Source organism: Perna viridis, chromosome 7, assembly GCF_037379345.1.
Source record: "Perna viridis isolate PV_CMFRI_1.1 ecotype Kerala chromosome 7, ASM3737934v1, whole genome shotgun sequence".
Classification (NCBI taxonomy): Eukaryota; Metazoa; Mollusca; class Bivalvia; order Mytilida; family Mytilidae; genus Perna; species Perna viridis.
This window is the reverse complement of record NC_142451.1, coordinates 8106092-8123853: the sequence shown is the minus strand read 5'-3', so window position 1 is coordinate 8123853 and position 17762 is coordinate 8106092. Positions and strand designations below refer to the sequence as shown.

The following is a 17762-nucleotide window of genomic DNA, read 5'->3' as shown; positions in this document are numbered from 1 at the left end:
AATTTATATGCATATACATAAATCATTTTTCAAGCAGAGTTTAAGAACCACTAAACCATTCAACGATCATCTGTTGAAATCGTGAATGGACAAGTAATCATCCCATATTTTAGGCATTGATTAAAAACTCTCATTTCTCGTGGTTCGCATATACAGTACTACACAGATTGCAATAAATCAAAGTTCTCATGGCTGGCATATACAATTTCACAGAGACTGCCATAATATACAAATAAAATATAGCTAAGAGATTAAAATCGTTGTCACGCCGAGGCGTAGCCGAGGGTGACAATGAATTTTCAAAGGATAAGAAACCCTCTATCACTCGCTAAACTATATGTGATTTATTTTATTATACTGAATGTTTAATTGACATTCTTTTTCAAAGTAAGTCCTAACAATCAGTTTTGTATGTTTGTCTTTTGTCTTTTTTTTTCTTCATCAAAACTTTTTTATTTTCTTTCCAGTTTGCATTCATTTGAAACTGCAAACGTAAACTGTGGATCACACCCCTTTTTGGTGTATGCCATTAATATGTTTTGTCAATATTGATGGGAATACGCTGTTTTGTTTTGTTTTGATTTTTCGTCGGTTATAAAATTCACCACTTAAAACGAATTGGTTTTAAGTTAAAAAAACAGGATGTTATTACAATTGATGCATATAGGAAAACTTTCACAATGTGTGAAAGCAGGAAAACCACACTCTCAAAGAATTCAATCCAAATTTATAAATGACTTTTAAAAATTTCCTCATGTGTTTATCAGTTCAATAAATCATATTAAAGAACAAGATGGCCACGATGATGGAACATTTCATTCTGCTTATTCTTTATTTTAGTAAGTAGTTCTCTGCACTATAGTATGTATTTATTAGTAGTGAAAAACACATTCGCTTATAGTAAATTTACGTTAAACGCATCTGAAATCGAGGATGTTAAAATTAAAATAGAGGGTGTGTCGTGACATAGTCCCTGAAGATTGCTCACTGTCGTAACTAGGTACACTTGACTCAATATTAAGCATTCTGATTACAAATTGTGAAAGTGGATTCGGTGTCCTTGGATTCGGTGTCCTTGGAATCGGTGTCCTTGGATTCGGTGTCCTTGGATTCCGTGACCTTGGATTCGGTGACCTTGGAATGATATTTAAAATAAAACAACTTAAACATTTTTACAAAATATTTTAAATAAAAATAAAGGAGTAAATTCTCAGACAATGAATTCAAAACCAAACAAAACAAAACAAAACAAATCAGTAAAAAAAGCAGTTCAATAATCAAAACGGACTCAACCAAAAATTGGAAGCCTTGATAATTGTACTCATAAGGTAAGCGGATATATAGAATTTTTATTAGTTGTTGGGCATAAATATCGATTTGATGTAAGAAAAAAAAGAATTCTGCGATTTATTTTTGTCTGTTTCCAGTCAAACTAGTTATTTACCTAAGTTGGTGTGTCTACTTTTGTATCTGACATGAAATGTGCAAAGACGCTCAAGACGTTTTCTAGAATTATGGACACGTACGTGTAAACCGCGATGTAATCGAAAAGCATTATGCATATAAAAACTTCCATGAATAAAATTATTTTGTTCTACCCAAGCCCTACCTTTCAGAGGATTAGGCATGCCCATCGACACGGAAGGGTCTAATAAGTTTCATTTTATTATCGGCCAAGTACCCTTAACTTGTTCTAAGTAAATGCTATACTCAATCAAATGACTTGTCGACTTAAAACCGAACAAACTAGGTGACAAGCAGGATAGAAATATGTCACCATAGAGATAAGAAATGTCAAAAACGTTCCTATAATATAGTCAGTAACGTCACACCGATTTTTAGTAACACAATAGTTTTATTGTGAAACACCAATCAGGCAATACACATGTATATTAGAGTGTGTTAGAAATTTTGTTTCCGTTTACTTTAAAACACATTATTGAAACTCTACTGTCAAACCAATATTTAACAAAGGCATGTACATGTAACAATGAAAGGGAATGTAATGATACCTGAATAATTTAATTTGATGTAACAAGCTTTCTGATTGGTTGGTTCATTAAGAGGAAACCAAGTTATTTTGTATAACCTGTCTTGACACTATGAAGTCATTAACATTCCATGGTCCGCACTCTCGATTCTTTTCAAATAATCCTAAACAAAATAATGTTTTGCTTATACGAAGCAATTCTTAGTATTAGTACTGTCATCAATTCGAAAATAAGATATATTGGAATGTTTCTAGTTTTTGAACAGACTATACTCGAAAACCTGGTTTGGGCCAGTTTACACTTGCTTGTTCAAGAATTAGAAATATTCTTTAAATAATATTGAGCTCCGTGCAGGTCCGGGGATCAAAAGAATAGGCCTGCAGCAGCGGTAAGCTTGTCGTAAAAGGCGACTAAATAGTACTCAGAAACCTAGCCGGGGCTAGCCGCTCAGCCCACAAAGCAACTGGGATGTGTGCCCCAGGTGGTGAAATGGGGTACCCTTGGCGTGTTACATGCTAGGGTTGTCAGTCTATAATACGGAAAATCTAACCGCAAACCATAGTGGTGCACTGTGTTGGGAAAGATGCCACGTTCCTCGCATGTTAAAGAACCCTGCTGTGGTATTCGATAGGAGTAGAACATTTGCGATCCAACACAGGAGGCTAAATTGCCCGACCCTACCCATCCCTCCCTTTTTCTTTTGGCAATCAAAATTTGTCGACCCTATTATTCTTGTGTACCATCCTTTTTTTATTTCATCATCAACATTTCAATGACATGTTCATTTTATCACCCCTTTCATGTTCATCGCCTGAATATAGCTGAAATATTGCTGCTTGGGCGTTAAACCTCAACAATCAATCAATCATTAAATAATATTGAAATTCATTGACAACACTACTCGTCACCTGAAGCGGAAATGAACTTGTGGTTGAATACGAAACTACCAATGAATGCGAAACTTGTTATGAAGACGAAGTGAATAAACTCTTACTGTGTCTTTTTGGTGCACAAATTACACTTGAATCTAATCACAAGGAAAAAAACAAGACATCTTTGTCCTGATCAGGCCCCCAAAATTAATTGAGTAACCATTGCCAGAAGATCATATAAATGTCAAATAAATAATCTTCGTTTGAAAAAAAATATGTTTTTTGTTTCAACCACAGGCAGAGGAGTGTTTGGTTTCAACGGTAAAGGCTTCCTGTGTAACAATTCCAGTAATTATACTGATGGTAATAATTCTATGATATTGTGTTAAACAAATGTAAACGGGTAGTATTTTTATATTTCTCTGTTTGTTTGTGTAAACACCCTCTGTCCACATGACGTTATGTGGACTGAGACCGATTTCATAAAAAAAAAAACTTAAACCCATTCACATCTCAAATTTGGACCAGTCCGATTACTTATAGCTACTTGAGTATATGAGAAAATTCAAAGATTCGTTTTTGTTTTAGTTTTTTTTCAATTTAAGATTTTATAGTTACCACAGAAAATATGAGTAAAGCCATATAGTTTTAACACTTGCAATGTTCTTTTTACATTCTTTAAGCCTATTTTTTTTCACAGTTGAGCGATTTTTCAAGGGAATGATATGCGAAATAACAAGGAATAGTAAGTTTTCTGATAGTTAAAGTGAAAATAATACACTGACACGTTATGTTTTGTTTTTGGGAATCACACAAATTTGCATTTGTTCCACCTCCCAAATTATATCATTTTAATTATTATTAATTATTTCTTCTAATTTTACAACAAATATAAATACCGAAATACGCAGCAGGGGATATTAAAGCCGAAAACCAGAACGGATAACAGACATAAAACGTTCCACGCTACGTGAAGGAAAGAGCACGACCCTAAGAAATACTAGGGTCAAGTTCGGGTGCCCATGGGAAGTGCAGCTCTTGCTTCCGGAAGACTGTCGTGTTGTTCGTTGTCTAGCAAAAGAGGGAGAACCTGTACGAATTATGGATATTTTGGAGTTATGGATATTAAGTCAGCCTCATATCTTGACCTACACTTAGAAATCGATGGTAAAGGAAAACTATTGACCAAACTTTACGACAAAGGTGATCACTTTTCATTCAGAATTGTCAACTATCCTTTCATCTGTGGCAACATCCCTTCGGCACCTGCGAATGGAGTGTTCATATCACAACTCATACGTTATGCCAGAGCTTGCCGAAACTACGCAGACGTTTTGTATCGGGCTAGAATTTTAACAAATAGGCTTCTAGAACAGGGTTATGTTGCTACAAAATTGAAGTCATCACTACAAAAGTTTTATGGTCGTCATCATGAACTCGTGGATCGTTATGGTGTATCCATCTGCACCATGCAAACTGATTTATTCAACGGGTCATAGTTTTCCCCTCCTCGTTTTTCTACCCCGGACTTGACTTTTTGTGAGCAACTGGCGGGTGTTTCTAGAAAAGCAGAGGACGCTTACCCTACCGGTGCACCTGGTCCATGCTCCCAGTTTTTAGTGGCGTCCGAGTTGCTCATTTGCTTTTGTTACTTTGTATGTATGATTTTAGTTACTTTATGTTCTTTGTTGTGTATGTCTGTTTTCCATGTCTGGTCTTTGTCCCTGGATTACATTCTTTTGATTACCGCTGTAACCTTGGTTCCCTTGATTACTCTTTCTAACATATTGGACACTTTAATTATTAATCTGGTCATTGGAACAACTGTCAAATCTTTTTAGGGTAGAACTCAATCAATTGGCAACATTACTTCATTTCCTTGTCCCAGTTGTTTATTTTTTAGTGTGGAATGTGCAAAATTTTCTCTGGAATGTCGATTTTATTTTCTATTTAACTCATTTTATATTTCGTCCAATTTAAAACAAAAGCGGTGTTGAATTTAAATATTCAGTTTTTATATAAACTCTGCTTGTTAGAGTCGGAAAACCCGATACATAGAGAACTACACATAACTCTAGATGTCTTTTCCTGCAAGTTTAATTAGGCAAAATCCTAAATTGAATTACCAAATTCCATGTTTTTCCAACTGCTTTCCAAGCGTCAATCGAGTAAAATAGTTGGGAGTCTCTTCAGGAAAGAATATATTTGCACTATTGTATTTATCATATAAAAGTTACGCCAATGTTTCAACGTTCAATATTATTGACGGAAACCGCAGGAATACATAATAACATAGTATCATTGTGTAAGGTTTTCCGTATTGGCTTAGTTATTGTTCCGAGGCTAGCCATATTGGACTGAGGCGTATACCTTTATTGAGTAACTAGTCCATGTCATATTAGCATATGCCGATATGGATTTAACCAGGCAATTATGACGTATTGGATGTGTAAAAGCCATAGTGTTAATATAACACATGCAAACTTGTCATCTAGACTTCGGTCACTTGAAAGAAAGATCAAGGAGAGAGCCTTACCATTAAACCAATAGCCAGACATAAATTGTAAATAAATAGGTTTCAAATAATGTTAACTCAAACTTGTACACAAAACATTTTATTATGCTATCATAAATAACATGAAAAAAAAAACTTCACCATGATAAACCAATCGCCGGACAATCTTTAAAAGGAGTCTGTTATATAAATAATTTAAAAGACATGACAATATAATTGTCTTCAGCATTTAAACAGTGGTGTCTGTTTTGTAGATGCAGTAATGTATTTTTTCGCTGGTTTCATGACGGCATGTCTGATTTTCTCTGTCAGCTGTTTTATGAGCAAATGTAAAACATGTAAGAAGTGAGTATTATAAACAAACTTAAGGAGCTAGACCTAGGGTAAGGGAAACAACTCTTGAAATCAGTGATATGTTTGTATCATATTCGATTTTACCAAAGCCTATCGAGCTTTCATTTGAAACAGAATGAAATCAATCCAAGTTACTTTGATGCTTACATAAGATTGGTGTAAAATGCTGAATACAAACGTTGCAATGGTTTTTAAGAGTAGTATCCCTTGCCCTAGGTCTGCCTCATTAGAGCAATATCATCGCTGACACAATCCTATACTAGAATTTTATTCCAAACCCTTAAAACATTGAGGGTTCGTTCCTTGTATTGGCAATAATGTAGCTCAATTGACATACCCAGGTTGAACTTATCGTTACTGAATTCGAATTTCCATTTCGATATTTTGGGTTTTGACTTCTTATTGTTTACAACTTACTTTTAAATATTGACCTTGACGTATTTGGTTCTAATGCTGTTTAGGAGAGGTTTTCATTTAAATTTGCAATATCAATATGATTTTATTTTTGAATCAGTAGTCTTTTAGTGATATGTGGGAAACAGTGCCATATTCGTATTTCGCGTCCCCAAATTCTCATTGGTCAATCAAAGTGAGCAGTGAATTAATAACCAACCGATACCAACTATTACCTTCGGCGTGCCTCAGGTAGTAAGTAGTAGGTACTTTGAGGTTATAAATTGTCTGTTCTCTTCATGACCATTCAACAAATGCATAAAAGTTTAAATTCATTTTGATACTTACTTTCAGGAGTACATCACGCGACTTAGATACAGGTCTACACGGTGCCAAACAACCTGAAGCTAATCTGCCTATGGACAAACAGCCATTAGACCAGGCAGGTGACCATGCGACCATAGATTATGATCAAAAAAGCTATTCATATTGCCATTTCGATAGCAATCGGAACAGTACAGACTTCCCAGCTTCTTCAAAACAAAAGCAGCGAACTTTCAATAGACAGTCCTACGACGTTGTCGAGCATAATCGCGGAAAGTCAACAGATTTTTTAGACGTTGACGTCTCAAACCCTTATAATCATGTCACATTAGACATGGAGGTCACAGAGTATGACAGTGCAAACCACGTAAAGCCACGGGTTGAGACAAAAGATCCAACATATTCTCATATTACAAAAGTGAAAAAAGAAAATGAAGCAAGCAAAGATACTACTAAAATCTGTACTTGCGATCAATCGAAGAAAAAAGGGAAAGCTAAAAAAAAGGAAAAAGGAAACAGAAAAGGGACTGATAAAAATATAAAATCCAAATCGGGAGAAGAAACAAATCCCCCTGTAATTCCGCAAGATTCAAAAACTGTTGTGGAAAAGCGTGCTTCAAAAAGAGACCCAATTGTTCTACAAAAGGAGATGGCTGATAATAACATTAACGAGTTCGAAAAACAAGAACTGGAGAGAGAACTTAAGTCAGACCAGATGATAAAGGCAGAGATATTCCAAAATGGGTTTGAGGATGAGAGAAATGTAGAAATAGAGCGTAAAGAATTGCCCGCTTGCACCGAATTACAGATCAATACATCTAGTTCATCAGTTAATGAAATATCTGAAACGAGCACTTTATTAAATACGTTACATGAGTCAGCAGACGACCAGGAAGAAGCGTTCTTTACAAACAGTTCAGAGGGATATGACGTTGTTGCCGATGAAAGCATCGAAGAACAAGCCAAAAGCACCGATATAAGAGAGAGCGAGAGGAAGAACAATTATTTTATCTTGTCGCGCAATTTTGACGATTTCGATGAAAACATCCCCTCCGTAAACAGCGGACCAGTTTCAAACTCGATCGATGACGAAATAAGTACCGCAATAACGTACAAAATCTTAGGCTTTGGAAGAGATGATACGGACTTTCTATCATGGGATGAAAATGCAGACATCAAAGGACGGGGCGAAATGGACCGTGATATTGAACTAGATGCAGAATATGGTATTGAAGATGAAAACGACAGCCTTTCAAATGATGATATATGCCCAAGGGAGGCCGGTATGAACAGGACTTATTCGACCGATACCGTCCCCGGCATGGCTGTCAACATATTGTACGAAGACGTATCCATTGACAATGATGGAAAAATCTTTGTAGGCGACGTCGACATCTCATCATTGGAGAAACCGTGTAATTCTGAAGGATAATCTATACTTCATATCTAAATGTAGCAGAAAATAGTCATACAAACATTGTCACTCATCATTTTTACATGTACTTTGTTGTTTCATTATAAAAGGCAAAGGGATAACAAAAATATCAAATTAGTATAAGGTAAAAAAAAAACAAAACAAAACAAAACAAAAGAAACACACAATTAGTAAGAACGTATAGAATATGGCGGCTTTTATTCTCTCATTTTTAAATATTTTAAATGCAACAATAAATATATGATTGTACAGTGCTTATAAGAGGAGTGTCAGAAATGTAAATATTACAATGATGTATCGTGTATATCAAACAATAAAAAATCAAGTTTTTATTTAACATGGCCGCCGTTGCTATTTTTACACCACAAGGGTCAAGTCAACAATTTTTACATATATCTTAAAAATCTGTAAGAGATACTTGAAAATAAATGTGACCCTCTTTCTTTAGCTTGGAGAGTTCCCATTTAGTCGAGGTTTTAGGACGACCCCTTATTGGAGTTAATTCCCTTGAAATGGCAAAAATGTGATTTTTGTAGCTATTTAGCTTATAAGGTAATAACCATAATAGGTAGAAGAAACTTTCAATTGTCTTGAAATGATCCTTAAGTTATGCTAAAGCCTTCAAGAGTTTTAAACACGATTTGGTGGATGTTTTAGTCTATAGGTAATAGACAGAAAACAAACTTTCGATTGATGAAATGATCTGTAGGATTAGGCCTGTTCGTTCGAAGTTAAAATTAGAATAATTCTCTTGACAGGCGAAAAATGAGCCAGGTAAGCAACTCCACAGTTTTATGTAGTTTCGCACTTTTGTCTGGGATGAAACATTCTAAAAATGGAAACTGGTGGTTGCTATAGTGTATAAAAATTGAGATTTTATTGTAAATTAAGCATTTTCTGAAAAGGAGGACTTGTATGTTCACAAATTTTTAATATTGACTGTTTTTTTTTTCAGTGATAATTTGACATACATGTGACAATGAAAATAAACTAAGTTAAATTTTTACCGTACTAAATTTGATAAGTCAATTACAAATTAGCTAAAAATTTAACCGGCGATGGCTTTGTGAAGGAGTGGTTTTCCAAGGAAAAAGTTTAGAGAGTTTAAGGGCAAGAAGTAAACAATCAAAAATATTTTGCGGGAAATTTGACATTTTTTAAATCTGATTTCATTAACTATTTTTGCAAATTTTGGCATATTTTTGAATTGTTTCTATGGTAACCATATTTGTTGTGCACACATTTTTTATCAAACAACTTTTACTGCATTCTGTAGGCGATTTATTCCTGTTTGTCCAACATTTGAAAATTACAGGTAAAAAGGTAAATAAAATTTTGTGACAATAAGGAGTAGGTATGTGAATCAATCAGGAATTTCAATGATGGACAATCAGGAATTGTTTTTATTGGAATTTTGCTGTGTAAACATGATAAATTATTGATGATAGTAAAGACAAATTAAAAATACACTACAAATTTTTTTTATTTATTTATTTTTTTTTTCATTTTAAATTCGGAATTTCAGTATCACATTTGTAGCATTAGTTTACTCACAAACAAAAAGTACTAAGAGTAAATAATTAAAAAAAGAACATATTATCATTAGCACAGGTTGTGAATGTTCAGTCTAATTACAAGACAATTCTGACCAATTCTATATTGTTGGAGTCTGGCTTGGTTCGAGATCATGGGCAATTTCACCGGTCGCTTGTTCATCCTTTAAGTGCTTGCTGTAGATTTTCCATGTGGCTGATGGATCATCTCCTTGAAAGCGCTGCGCTCCTTCCAGGTGATAGTTATAGTTCTTGGTCCTTCAAATTTTGTACTGTTCCATGATTGTCTGTCTTGACTAATTAAGTAGTAACGTAGTTAGTGAGCGGATGAATGTTGAGTGTCGAGTCGAAATCTTCAAGGTCCTCTAGATTATTAAACCTTACATTTTTGTACGTTCACTATTGATGCCCGTTAAGTACCAGTGCTGATGAATAGCTGATTCGTTGTATTTTGATTAAAACTCTGTGGTGTTCTGTCTCTTACTCCTCATACATTGATTGTAGTGGAATTGGCAATCCTAAATAATGATTCTGGGTTTATGGCAGCTTCGATGTTGATAAAGAGAGTAGTAGTTGGATGTTACTTAATCTGACTCAGAGTGCAGACTGACTTAAGTTGTTGAAACAAAATGGTAAAACCAGAAAACTTGGTCGCTTACTTGCTATCATGTCTTTGCTATGGTTGTTCAACGAGAAATTAATTTGATGTGGCCAAAGTGGTGTATTGAAGGTAATATAAACAAATCTTAAAGAACAATTTTCATCTATGAAAATATAACATAGAAATGTTTGTGGGACAATCAGAATTTTTTGTGTGAGACAATCTGAACTATGGATGTTTCAAAAATGGGAGAATCTGATTCAGTTGTTTCTAGACATATAGATTTTTAAGTAGTAAATGTTACAAACCATCTTCTTACAAGACGAAAATTAAACAGTTTTACATTACTGTGGATTGCTGAACCTAGTTTATTTATTCGAAGAATAACGGTTCTCACTGATATTCTACTATTGCATTCTATGATCTAGTAGTTCTATGTCACACATTTAATTTCCTATTTGGTACCCCTCCCTTCAGTTACAGTGTAAATGTCCTGGCGGTCAGAAAGAGCTCTATGATTTCAAATGTTTTCATATTATTGGACATTATTTCATTGATAAAAAGAATAATTCATGATATTTGATGTTGTCTCTATTTTGTTCAAATTTTATTTACGATTTGTTAAAGAGTAATCAAGGGAACCAAGATTCTAGCGGAATTCAAAGAATGTTATTCATGTACGAAGATCAGAAATGGAGGTTACAGACCACCAATTCAACCAATGAGCATTTGGAACGTAGGCAAAAATAGTCCTACGCAGAAATTACCCCTGTTCCTCATAGTGCTGTGAAAAAAGTTCTCATCTTATTTAAAAAATTTAAACAGTTTCTGAAAGGAAAAACATTTCTGTACATTTTATAGGTGCATTTTGCTTCTTGTGATGTGAAGCCTAATCTCCATAATGATTTTTAAATATACCCCTGTCTTGTGAAAACACCGGGATTTCCCATGCTATTTATAGGCCCTTCACTTCCGGTGACCAGTACTGCACTGCAAGTCTGCTAACCCCACATGCCATTCTGAGGATTGTGTGACATATGTAGAATCATGCTGATATATAGTCCTCTGCAGGTTAAAGTTAAGGTAAAGTCCAGAGAAGCCATTGAATATTGTGAAATTAGCATAGAAGCCTATGGAAAGTGGAATTAGTGGTTTTTAGCCTGGAAAACAGACACACAAAACAAAGAACATAAAGTAACCAAAATAATACGTACAAAGCAATAAAAGTAAATGAGTAACTCGGAATCCACTGAAAATTTGGAGCATGGAACGGGTGCACCGGTAGGGTAAGCGTATTCTGTTTTTTCCAGAAACACCCGCCGAGCTGCTCATATAAAGTCAAGTCCAAGGTAGACAGAAACAGTACCTTATCCCCAGAACCATGTTACATGTAACGACGACGTTAACATACTATTTACACCAATTTTGGTTCTAAATTTTTGCAGTTATACAACAGAATTTGTCTAAGAGGGATGACATCGACCATTTACACACAAAAGGCATATTCAATTCCATGAGATAAATGAGGCATACGGATTTTGTTATCATAACTTTATTTGTAAATGTTAATTTAAATTTTACCAGTGGGAAACCGATGTCAAGAGCAAGTACGTTTAGGAAGGAAGTTAGTCATAATCACTCAATATTTGTATCATACATTTTTGGAAATTGTTCCTTTCTAAACGATTATTTCGCATCATTTTAATTATTTCCGTATAGATCAATGCCAACAAGCAAAAACATTCTGATGCAACATGGCCGATTGGATCACAGTGTTGCTTTTCCTTAATGTGTTCTGTAAGTACATGTATATTTTTTACAATAATTAAATAAACATAAACCTGTAAATGACAGTTAACTCCATCTCAAGAGTTAAAGCGTGTGTTACGACAGCCCCGGGGGCTCCCCCTCTTTCACTTTTTCAAATGTCCAAAGTTCTGAATAGTTAACAAAGAATGCCGAGGGGTTGAGCTTCCTTCCATGAATCGAATATCATTAAACTCGCGCATTTATGCCAACAGAAGGGCATCCAAAGATATATATAACATGTCTGTTATAATAAGGGCGTATGAAAGTATTTTGTGGATTACAAATTGATCCAACAATAGTTTTAAGCAATTCTCAATGTGTTAATATCTATGGCGAGTAAAACATATTGAATGGTGAGATGCCGTTTATGACCAGTGTCTACGAATTCAAAATAGATTCAAAATAAATTATGTTTAAATGGTGCTGAATAAATCCAACAAAAATGATTCAAAATAACAAATAAAAAAACTTACTTTTATGGAAAGGCAGTATATTTTTAAGGCGGATCAATAAATTAAAAATTCTGAGATTTATAAAAGGAGATCCATGCTACCATTTACTCATTTTTACCAAAATTTTGCATAAATTTAACAAAATTTTCCAACAAAAGTAGGAGGAATAGTCCAAACCCCTAGAAGCATCTCCTCGATCCGCTGCTTAATATTATATTTAACGTGTAAGTGTGTGTCATAGAGATGGTACAATTGTTGTTGAATTCTGGTTTTGACAGATGTCCTGGTTTTGACAGTCGTCCTGATTTTTATTTACTTTTATTTGATTTTTTTCTTCCCGTTTTCCTCTGGTGTCTAAGTAAGATAAATAGATTTTCTTTCATTACGATTTTCTCTTTACTAGGCTTTGATTTTGACTGTTAAAAACTATTACTGCTTCTCATTAGCATAATGGCAAAGTGTTTTTGTAATACTATTTTTGATTTTTGTATTATAAAATAGTGAGACAATTAAGATACATCGAAATCCAAGTACATTGCCTTAAATAGAAAACAAAGAGTTTTTGAAAATGTTAAAAAAAAAAACCAATTTATTTTCTCTGTTTACAGGTGCTGTTTGTAATGGAGAATCCACACCGCAAACACCTAGTAAAAATGATTGTGTGGGTAGGTAGTCTATATTTTCATATTGTACCATTGATAGAAAGAACACCACACTAATTTAAGTTAAGAGTTAAATTGTGTATTTATAGTTTGTTTGAAACATACATGTACTATTAAACCTTGGTTTTTTTTTGAAAACACTCACAAATCTGACATAAAAGTACTTCGGAGTGTGAGTTTCAAATCTATAATTTCTGAAGTAAAAAGTGCTAAATCCTATACTAAGACATTCATTATATTATTCTGCTAAAATTTACAACCAAATATATTTTGTAGCTAATACGTTTGTATGGCCTTTTTTATAGCGTCGCTTTTTATCCTTCGACCTTATAGACGCACTGCATGGAAACGCTGGTCACCGGATCGAAATTGTGTTTCCCGATTGACCAAATACCGATAACTTAGTGATGTTCGAAAAAAACTGTATCGGAAATTGAAATTGCGTGTCATGTGTTATTTCATGAATGAAATATAGAAAATTGTAAGTAAAAAGTTTTACTGGGTCGGCTGTCTTTTTTTTAAAAGATAGTACTTGTTTCCTTCTTGCAGGAGAGGCATGGATGTATGCCGCGGCAGGGTTCATGACAGCCGCATTAATATTCTCCGTTGGTTGTTTCATGACGAGATACAAAACAACTAAGGAGTAAGTATTGTCACTAAAGTACCAGTCAACGAAAAAATCAGGCAGTGGATGGCACATGACAAACTTTGTTTTTCCAATACATTTCACCCATGTCATATCTCAAATGTATCCTTTCTTTTAAATGAATGTTGTTTTTTTATTAACTGAAACGGTTATATAGAAATCAGTTACTTATAAAAGCATTGAAATTTTCATTGAGAAAGGACGATAACTCTTTCATTTTGTGCAAAATTTTGATGCTTTTTAGTGAACTTTTAAATCATTTCCTGAGCCATCCATTGTCAATCATATCACATATTAATTGCAGATCTCTAGAAAAGCAGATCTGAGTAAGACCTTTCGTTCTGACTTTCTGATCTCTTGGATGTCTTCCATGGTCTTTGCTGTTGATTCAGTTTCATGCTTCGTGTGAGAATCGATAGAACAAAAATAATCTGAGAGCGGTGAAGATCTTTTAAGTTAGATTATAATTGGAGTATGGGGTAAAGTTTAATTATGATTTTAAATAAATGGACAGAAACTGTTCATCCTACAAATTATTGTTTTAATTAGAGGATGTATCTAGGGTTTATTAACTGTCCTTAAAAGGCATATTAATTTTGTAAAGGGTGCGATTTTCAAATTGTTGTCTATTTTTTAGACCTTGTTTTCGCAAATATAGATATACGATCCCTAATTGTATCCCTACGTAAAAACTAAGTCATTGTTTGAATATTGCGTCACATCGAATCTCGCCTACTTAGTACTTGATGTTACTACTCCAAATCTACTAAAATTGTAGTAACTGATTATTTCTAACGCTGGTACCATTGATAGCATATTGTCATTCTTTGATATGGTCTGAGCTTTCCTTCAGCAACTATACGAGTGGCTTTTTATTGAATATCTCATATGTTTGTTTATGGCGTATGTTAAAGTATTTCATTGAGAGAAATTAATGTATTATTGAGTGTATTTTATTATGCTTTTGTTGGATGTTTGAGTTCATTTTTTACCTTACTTTAAAGGGGTAATTAAGGCATCATAAAACTAGTTTAACCACACCGCAGACATGCGCCTGTCCACAGTCTGGATATATTTTTATACATGCCATTTTCCACTAACATTAAAAAAAATCTGTAAAAAGTGTTAAATAACAGCACTAAAAATAATGAACCTTAAACAAATAGATAAGTCTGACATTGAACGACAGTTCTGATTTTAAGGCTTTTATCATCACTAATCATAACAACATATATGACTAAATTTTGCGTGCTTTTTTAAGAACAGACAGTATACCGGAGAGAGCCGGAGCACCAAATACTCCTGGTCCGTTACCACCAGCTAGATACGAGAATGAATATTCCAATGACAGACATCTTATTCAACAAGAAGGCAGTGGGGATGACTATTGTAGTATTGATAGAGACCATAGAATATCGTACGATGTAGCGGGTGAAGATGCCCGAGTTCGTCCAAATTGTGTAAACTTTAATCCCTACAATCGCGGTATAAATGATATGGAAAACACAGAATACGACCTCTCAACTCGTATTCAAAAAGCGGAGCCTTGGGATCCAACCTACTCACATTTGCCTGAGACCCCTGTGCCAACAAATGTTACTAAAGAAATGAGTGTAGCAGCAGCAGAGGCACCTGTTTACAGTCAGGTAATTAAACGGCTAATCTCCAAGAATAGTTATCCAAGAAGTGAAGAGAATGAAACAAGAGAATCGACAGAGAGAAACTCTTTCGCCAACGCAGTCATTTCCTTGAGAAAAATCACTGAAGGCGACACAGAAAATGAAAATATTGCCGTAAATAGAACCAATGTACTCGGACCTTGTGGATGTAACCCTCCATACCCTTTCAATTCTGAGAAAAACCTGAACAAAGAAATGAAAATCGAAACGGACACTGCAAAACACAGAAATCCAGATAACAGATTTTTCTCCGTTTCATCGAGCAGTGAAGATAGCACCACGGTCGCAAGTAGTGATGAATTCACACCTAGCAGCTCTGACAACACATCTGAAATCGACAATACGGAAGGATCATACGAAACAAGCTTCTTTGATGGCTCATCGGTAACCAGTGAAACAGAGACAGCCGATCAGTTTCCCCAATCAACTATCGCTGTAAATATGTTATATCAGGATGTATCGATTGGTAAAGGCATGCCCGTACTGGAGAAAAGACTTCCGTCACTGGATGAGCGCTCTGAATCATAATTCAAAAGATTCAGGTTTTTTTCACTTCCGACATCACGATTCTAAAGCCTCGGTTATCACACATTCATTCAAATACATGTATAGTTTCTTTACTTCATAGTATAAAAATAGATGAGTACGGATATAATCCGAATTGACTGAGAAACAGATAGTCATTATAGTATTTGATTTTTTTGTATTGGAGGTGGGACAAATGGATATTTTTTTTCGAGTATTTGTACTAAATTGCTACCATTATTTTTCAAATTAAAGTGATTTGGTTTCAATTGTACAAGATGGTCTCAAAAGTGAAATCGTTATCTGGCTGTATATAGTTTATACATACAATTTGTTTTGTTTATGTACATAACTTTTTTTAACATTTACTTTCCTTTATTGAATATATCACAATAAAATCATTTGTTGTCCTCATTTTCCCGAGTATTCAATTACTTCTGGTTCATAGAGCCGAAGGTTTTAAGGAGGTATATAGCAATCACCCTATCTACCTGTCTCTCGTCCGTCCGTCCGTCCGTCCGTTTGGATGTCCACATTTCTTGCTTTCTCTCTTGCTCTCCGTGTTCTTTTTTCTTAGATCAGTTTGTTTAAAATATATATAAAAATATATATTCTTCATCCCCTGTTGACAGTGTCAGGATTGATTGACTCTGCTTTGCATGTTCCGAATTAACTTCTGTCGAGCCCGCCACGTTGTGGTACAGATGTAGTCGCATACAGTTTTTCTTACCCTTTGCCTAACATGTCGACCATGTGTTGTGCAAAAAACTGAAATAAAAATGATAAAAATGAACATTTTGTTTAAAGAATATCTCCATAAACAAAGAATATCCTCATAAACAAAGAATATCTCCATAAACAAAGAATATCTCCATAAACAAAGAATATCCTCATAAACAAAGAATATCTCCATAAACAAACAATATATCCATAAACAAAGAATATCTCCTTAAACAAAGAATATCTCCTTAAACAAAAATTAAACTACACTGATACACAAAAAATTATAACGATTCACTTTTTATGTGGATGAAGACAATTTGATTTTGTTCAGTAATGTTATGATTTTTTTTTCGAAACTGATTTCAAAGTCCCAATATGGAAAGTTTCATTATTGTATAAAGTAATATAAGAATGGGAGATGTGGTATGACTGCCAATGAGATAGTCATCCACCTAACACCAAACAATGAACAATAAGTCATATACATACATGTATCCTTATTTAAAAGGGTGGGTATAAGTGACAGTTAAACCAGGTTTATCTCTAGACATGGTATTGTTCAAAGGCTATTGTATGGTGAGTCTATTTCCCATTTTTACCCAGCTCTTACAAATATTAACTTGCATAGCATTACACGTTAAATACAATTTGTTAATATAGCAGTTCTGATAAGCTTCCATGTGAGAGGTTGACGACTAGAAAGTTTGTATTTTTGGTGTTTCGACCTTTTTAAAGAGTGTTTTCCTTGTCGTGTTATCAATTCAAGCCTTACAGAATGCAAATAGCGTAACATACAAAACATGTAATGCAGTGCGCGATAAACAAATGGTAAATAGATGCACCACGAGTTACGGTGTGGCATAAAAAAATACCACAAAATTATGAAAATGTCCCATAACTCTGAAACTTTAGATCGATATTCTCCAGTTTCTCGAGTACACAGACTATTATAACAAACAACTGTATAAAGTTTGAAACTTATTGCGCACAGGGTTTCCAAGTTATGGTCTGGAATGTGAAAAACAATCCCCTGAAAAATTAAAAAAGCAACCCGACAAAGAAAACAGGCACTTTACCAAAATGTATGTATGTAAACAGACCTTCAAACGACTGTATATAACTTGGAGTAATACCAAAGTATGGAATGACACGTACAATCTTTACTTTCCTACTTTTTCTAATAAAGTCTCATTTCTCAGAATCAAAACTGGAATTTTCTCCAAAAAGT

The 17762-nt window shown here is 34.4% G+C and overlaps 2 protein-coding genes across 2 annotated transcripts in view; one reads left to right on the top strand and one right to left on the bottom strand.

Annotated features, from left to right (window-relative positions):
- Window positions 1-3658: 3658 nt before the first annotated feature.
- LOC148611171 (uncharacterized) lies at window positions 3659-16225 on the top strand. The gene is made up of 6 exons (XM_088595227.1): window positions 3659-4066; window positions 5633-5723; window positions 6480-7879; window positions 12908-12964; window positions 13511-13604; window positions 14869-16225. The coding sequence occupies exons 1-6, from the start codon at window positions 3886-3888 to the stop codon at window positions 15812-15814; spliced, it is 2769 nt and encodes a 922-aa protein (XP_088451353.1). The 5' UTR covers window positions 3659-3885; the 3' UTR covers window positions 15815-16225.
- The window catches only part of LOC148611170 (uncharacterized), a 49340-nt gene continuing 47742 nt past the window's right edge, over window positions 16165-17762 (bottom strand). Inside the window, exon 6 of the mRNA XM_088591409.1 lies at window positions 16165-16579. Within this exon, the coding sequence (XP_088447535.1) occupies window positions 16446-16579 (134 nt within the window). The 3' untranslated portion in view covers window positions 16165-16445. The remainder of the gene's footprint in view (window positions 16580-17762) is intronic.